Below are 6,732 nucleotides of genomic sequence, written 5' to 3' on the forward strand. Positions count from 1 at the left end.
AGACAAACAACACACTTTGAGGGAGGAATGAGAACACTTCTCCATGTACTCCCTCCAGCCTTTTATATTTCATACCGTATGTAAATTTTTTGTCTCTGCAATAATTCCTGCCTGCAGTTTTGCCAAGAATTGTATTCTCCTTTTTACAGGGAAAAAGTTTGTCCTTGCCCTGAAACCAGGATTTTTTCCCCCCGACAAATATTCTGGTGTTAACCTACTTCGCCAATGTGACTGAAAAAAGAGCCAATCCTGATCATTTCCCTTTACTGGACTCTGGCCATGACTTCGGCTTAGGGCAGGTCCCGCCTCTGATCTCTGTCTTTCTGCCTGGGTGCATCCTCCAGTGTGCCTTGGCCTTCTTGCACTGACCTCTCTCAAGTGCACCCTACCCAGCTCTGCCTTTTGAGAAATCTACATCATATGCCCATTTACCACATTCTATTAGTCTCCGCTTTACTGTTTGACTCTGTAATGTCAAATATATCCTGGGTCTCCAATGCCTAACTCTTCAGAAAAGAAAAGGGAAAAAAAGCACCTAGAAATTATTCACAGTCAAGGAGAAAGGCTGCATAGCACTTCTAAGAGGGGGCTTTAAACAAGTTGTGGAAAATTTTCCTCCCCTTTCAACTTCTTTTCTCCATGAACTTTTGTTTTAACTATCATACTTTTTGCATTAAATTTGAAGTCCCCTTGCATGTTACCCAGGAGCTCTTGTAGTATTATGGTTATGTGTTGGGCAGTTAAATGCAAGGTCAGCAGTTCGAAACCACCAGCTGCACGCTCCACGGGAGAAAGACGGGGCTTTCTACTCCAGTGAGAATTACAGTCTCGGAAGCCATAGGGGCAGCTCTGCCCTGCCCTATCAGGGTGTTATAAGTTGGCATCGCCCCCACGGCCGGGAGTTTTTGAGTTTGTATATGACCAAGACTAACTCTGTATCTAGTGATTCTCGGAGGACTCACAGGACTCAGCCTCAAGTTGTGCTCCCAACTTTGCACACAGCCAAAGGACGTAAAGCACAAGCAGCCAAGGGCAAAGCCACAGCAGGTCAACTCTGGGGGAATCTAGGTGCAATCTTGCAGTAGAGTCACATTCAATTCCCCCAGCAATCGGTTGTGACAACATGTGTGAAACATTGTGTCTCGGGGAAGCTCATGAGTTTCCTATCCACTGAAGGCCTTGCTCGAGGACTGGTTAGGTATATATCCTGTGCCAGACTGCCTAAAGGAACTCAGGTGTGCTGCACGGACCACGCTGTTTGCACACAATTTAAGCATGGTGAGCCATTTTTATCAGTTGGGGTGGTGAGAAACCTCACAAAAATCCAAGTTCGCAGATGTTAGCCAAGGGTCAACTTTATCCGCAGATCTTTCAAAGGAAACAGTTAGACCTGCTATGATTGACTCTTTCTGAATACCTGAGGAAGTTCAAGTAAAAGAGATCAGGTAGAACCAGGCCGAAGGCAAAATCCTTGAGGGAGAGCCAAGAGTCTGAAGATATAATTGCCAAGTTTAAAGGTCTGCGGTCAGACGTGGATGAGAATGCAATTCTAAACTGAGAAACCGAGCTAAAACCTGTTTTGTTCAGAAGTGATTGATCCCAAATGCTGCTGGGTGCTTTAAAAAAAACAACTAAACTTGCTGCCATCAAGTTGAGTGCGGCTCATAGCTACCCTATGGGGCAAAGTAGAAAATGCCCCTGTGCAATACCAAGAATGTAAATCTTTTTTTTTAATTACTTGAATAAATCATTTTATTGGGGCTCTTACAGTTCTTATAACAGCCTATACATCAATTGTATCAAGCACATTTGTGCATATGTTGCCATCAGAATGTAAATCTTTACTAGAACCAAAAGCCTCCTATTTCTCCTGTCTAGTGTTATAGAACTGCTGACCTTGAGGTTACAAGTCCAAAGCACAACCCCCTATGCCACCAGGGTACCTACAACACATTGCTGAATCACATTGCAGAACAGCATATACTCCAGATTGGCAGACCCACTCCAGATGCCCCCTGGCATAGCCAAGATGCCTCCAGGAGGAGAACGGCTTAGGCTATGTCCCCAAAGCCAGTGCCCATGTTGCAAGCCTGATCTCGTGGCCCTCTCCTGGGCCTTGCTTTTCTCACGATTCCCACTGGTTTGGTGCCAAGCCAACGCCTACTGTCTTTTCAGTGCCTGACAAGGACCCCACTAATCTTTCAGGGTGACTTTGTGGCAGATGTTGATTTACATGTTTAGTATTCCCACAGCATGGAGCTAACTGCTCTTGGAAAAAAGCCACCTCCTCACTTTAAGCTGGGTTTCCAGGATCCTTGGGAAGAATGGAACTGAATGCCCAGAATCCTGTGGGCAACATATGGTCCACCACTCTCCACTCACCTCCTCTCCTCCCCAGCCAATGCTCGAGAAATTCCAAACTCATTTCCCCTGAGTCCATTCTGACTCGCAGCCACTTTAGAGGACAGACTAGAATCGCTGCTGTGGGTTTCTGAGACTGGAAATAGAAAGTCTCAAAAAAAAAAAAAAAGAAAGTCTCTTTTTTCTAACTTGAAGCACCTGGAGGTTTCGAACTGCTCATCTTCTGGTTAGTAGCCCAATGCATAACCAATGCACTCCAGGTCTCCTCCAGATAGCGTGTGCTGTCATTGCCATCCATTCAGTGCTGACTCATAGCAACCCCTGTGGGTTTGAGAGACTGTGAGTCAGCGATGCTCAACCTGTGGGTCACAACCCCTTTGGGGTCGAACAGCCCTTTCACAGGGGTCACCTGAATCATAACTGTCAAAATTCCAGTTATGAAGTAGCAACGAAAATAATTTTATGGTTGGGGGTCACCACAACATGAGGAGCTGTATGAAAGGGTCGCAGCATTAGGAAGGTTGAGAACCACTAATGCAGGGCATTAACACATGCATAAATCCTTTATCAAACATAACTGAAAGCACACAAATTTCAGAAGACAAAATTAGATGGTTGAGACCTCCTAAAAATTAGATACTTTAAGTACAGCAAAAAAAAAATTGCACCAAAAGAATAAAGGGAGAACTCGCAGACTTAGAGAGAGAAAAAAATGGCAATGATATATTGGACAAGGGACTAATCCCTAAAATTTAGAGAAAATTTCTACACCTCAACAACAAAAGGGCAAATCATCCCAATTTTAAATGGACAGAGGACGTGAACAGACATTTCACCAAAGAAAATACTCAGGTGGCCAACAAATATATGAAGCAATGCTTTGGGGCATTCGTCATTCCAGAAATACAAATCAAAAACAATGAAATCTCATCTCAGGCCAGCACTAATAGCAAAGTTAAAAAAAAAAAGCTAAGAAAAAAATGGGATGGCAAAGGTGTAAAGAGATTGGAACCTTCATAAAACATAGGTGGGACTGGAAAGTGATGCAACAACTGTGCAGAAGAGATGGTGCCTCCTTAAAGAGTTGGAAATCAAAATACCATGTTAGTCTAGGTTGACCACAGAAACAAATCCAGACTCGCATATATGTGTGTAAGAGACAGTTTTATATCCAAGAGTAATTGTATATTTAGAAAACATCCTGGCCCAGTCCAGATCAAGTCCATAAGTTCTATATTAGCCCAAATGCCCAATACTAGTCCATAAATTCTTCTACAGAATCACACAGCACATGCAATGATGCCGAAAGCAGGAAGTCTTGTGGAAGCATGTCAAGAGTTGGCTGGCTCAGCTCACCCTGTGGCTCCTCCAGCCCCAAGGATCTGGCTGCCATCAGCATAGCTTCATGTGGCTGGTCAACAGAATCTCTCAAGCAGAGAATGTGTCCCACCTCCAGGTAGGAAGAGATGAAGTCCCAGAATCCTCATGAGAAGGCCACGCGTGTAAGGAGGGATCATCAGATTGTGACTTGATTGACAGATTAGACTCCACCTTTTATTCTTATTTATAAACTTGACATGAAGTTGTGTAACTACCACACCATGTGCTTCAGCAATCCTACTACATGGTATATATCCTAAAGAAATAAGAGCCAGGACACAAATACATACATGCACACCCATGTTCATCATAACACTAATTCACAGTAGCAAAAAGATGGAAGCAACTAAAATAATTATCAATGGAAGAATGGATAAACAAACTATGGGACATAGACATAATGAACACTATACAATATTAAAAATTAACGGTGAATTTGCAAAATGCCTCATACCATGGATGAACCTAGAGGATCTTCAGCTAAATAAAATAAATCTATCACAAAAGGGCAAATATTATATGAGGCAACTATTATTAAAAGTCAATTTAAAAATTGCCAATCTATTGCTTCTTGGCCTTTTGGCTAGGATCAAGTGTAGTAAAAATTATCACACTAAGTGATACGTTATTTGAAAAAAAAGTGAAACATTATTTGATGATTACCATGGAAGTAGTTACTAACTGGAGGGTAGACACATATGAACCTGGGGGAAGGGGAAGGCACTGCACAATAAGGAGTTCAGCTTAGGGGACTGGAGACAGTGACCTGACACAAAATGTGTATGAATTATTGAGTGGAAAACTGACTTGCTTTGTAAAGTTTTACCAATTCATAAGAAAAAGTTTTAAGAACTATATGTGACCTCCTCCCTGGGGGCAGACAACCGAAAAGTGGGTGAAGGGAGACGTCGGACAGGGCAAGATATGATAAAATACCAATTTATAAACTATCAAGGGCTCATGAGGGAGGGGGGAGCGGGGAGGGAGGGGAAAAATGAGGACCTAATGTCGGGGGTTTAAGTGGAGAGAAAATGTTTTGAGAATGATGTACAAATGCGCTTTACACAATTGATGTGTGTATGGATTGCGATAACAGTTGTATGAGCCCCTAATAAAATGTTTCAAAAAAAGAAAAAAGAAAAAGTTTTAAATGTATCTACATATAATCATTTTACCATGTAATCAAGATAAAAATTATTAATGAAGAATCTTATATTTTTTCTCATACTAAGTAGGTGTCATCTGGGGTCTATTTTATACTTGCTCACTCTCACTGCCATCGAGCTGTTTGCAGACAAAGTTCCAAAGACAGCAGGAAACTCCCGCGCTCTGAGCACTGGGGAGAAAGGTTTGGGTTATAAAGGTTCCTGCTGTCACAGAATTATCCCAGGGTTTATGTGCCAGAGGGGTGACCTCACACGCCACAATGGCACTGGGGGCAAGTCCATCTCTGGAGAGAAATCTGAAGATGAGAACTTCATCCTGAAGCACACAGGTCCTGGCATCCTGTCGATGGCAAATGCTGGGCCCAATACGAACGCTTCCCAGTTGTTTATCTGCCCCACTGAGACTGAATGGCTGGATGGCCAGCACGTGGTCTTCGGTCAGGTGAAAGAAGGCATGGACATTGTGGAAGCCATGGAGCGTTTGGGTTCCAGCAATGGCAAGACCAGTAAGAAGATCACCCTTGCTGACTGTGGACAGCTCTAATACATTTGATCTGAATTTTCATGCTTTATCTTAAGCACCAGAGCATTCTTTGTGTAGCTTGGGAAATCACCCTTCTATTCCCAATGTGCTTGCAGTGTCGTTTAATCGTGTGCTTTCACTCCAGTTCTTCGGGTTTCCTACTTTCCTTATGCCCCCTGAGTCCAGCTGGAAAGCAGAGTTAAGTTTATGATTATGAAATAAAAGATAAATAATTTTTTTAAAAAGAAATTGAGGATACACACACACACGCACACTGCTATTGAATTGATGTCAATTCATAATGACCCTATAGGACAGAGTTGAACTACCCCTGTATGTTTCTGATACTGTAAATCTTTACGTGAGTAGAAAGCCTCATCCTGCTCCTGAAGACTGCTTGGTAGTTTCGAACTAGGGACCTTGTGGTTAGCAGCCCAATAAGTAACCCACCATGCCAGCAGGGAAAAGGTTTTATTTTTCCCATTGGTTAATTTCAGGGTTTTTAAAATGCCTTAAGACCAAGAAATCAACAAGCCACTCCATCCAAGATCCCTTATTGGAAAACCCCTGAAGTCCGGAAGTTTCCAGAGGATTGTCCAACCTTATCCAGTGCCACTAAAAGACTATTTTGCTTGCTATGCTGAGCAGAGCTCCGATCGGACCCTAACAGCAGCACGAACTGGGGGATAAAGAAGGTTTCCTGTGCAAGGACAACCAGTCACAGGTCCCAGCAGACAAGGCCAGCGTCCAGGTCCTTCCGCTGGCCACAATGCAAACAGCACCACTGAGGTCCTTGCCCAATTAGTTTTGCTAATGGGCCCATAGCCAACATACAAGTAACTGTTTTCATGAGTCCAACAAACGCAAAAGGTGTTGTAGTTCTTGTTAGGTGCCATCCAGTTGATCCTAACTCATAGCACAACAGAACAAAACCCTGAACACTGCCCGAGCCATCCTCACAGTTGTTCTTATGTTTGAGCCATGGATGCAGCCGCTGTGTCAGTCCTTCTTGCAGAAGGCCTTCCTCTTTTTCACTGCCCTGCTACTTGCCCAAGCATGATGTCCTTCTCAAGAGATTGGTCTCTCCTGACAAAATGTCCAAAGTGCCTGGAGTCTCACCATCCTTGCCTTTAAGGAGCAGATGGCCCTACTTCTTCCAAGACAGATTTGTTTGGTCAATACGAAAGGTACTCTTTTTTTAAATCATTTTATAAGGGGCTCATACAACTCATCACAATCCATACACACATCAATTGTGTAAAGCACATTTGTACATTCATTGCCCTCATCATTCTCAAAACA

At 43.1% G+C, this 6,732-nt stretch overlaps 1 protein-coding gene across 1 annotated transcript; it reads left to right on the forward strand.

Annotated features, from left to right (window-relative positions):
• The first annotated feature begins 4,941 nt into the window (after nucleotides 1-4,941).
• LOC101650220 (peptidyl-prolyl cis-trans isomerase A-like) lies at nucleotides 4,942-5,451 on the forward strand. The gene has a single exon (XM_045288661.1). It carries the CDS (start codon nucleotides 4,942-4,944, stop codon nucleotides 5,449-5,451), a length of 510 nt encoding a protein of 169 aa, XP_045144596.1.
• Nucleotides 5,452-6,732: the final 1,281 nt, after the last annotated feature.

The sequence above is a fragment of the Echinops telfairi genome, unplaced genomic scaffold (genome assembly GCF_000313985.2).
Source record: "Echinops telfairi isolate 266 unplaced genomic scaffold, ASM31398v2 ScPeMD7_23;HRSCAF=83, whole genome shotgun sequence".
Classification (NCBI taxonomy): domain Eukaryota; kingdom Metazoa; phylum Chordata; class Mammalia; order Afrosoricida; family Tenrecidae; genus Echinops; species Echinops telfairi.

Bases quoted from the DNA above. Each gene is read 5' to 3' on its own strand.
- LOC101650220 (XM_045288661.1), top strand. From the start codon at position 4,942: ATGAAGAATCTTATATTTTTTCTCATACTAAGTAGGTGTCATCTGGGG.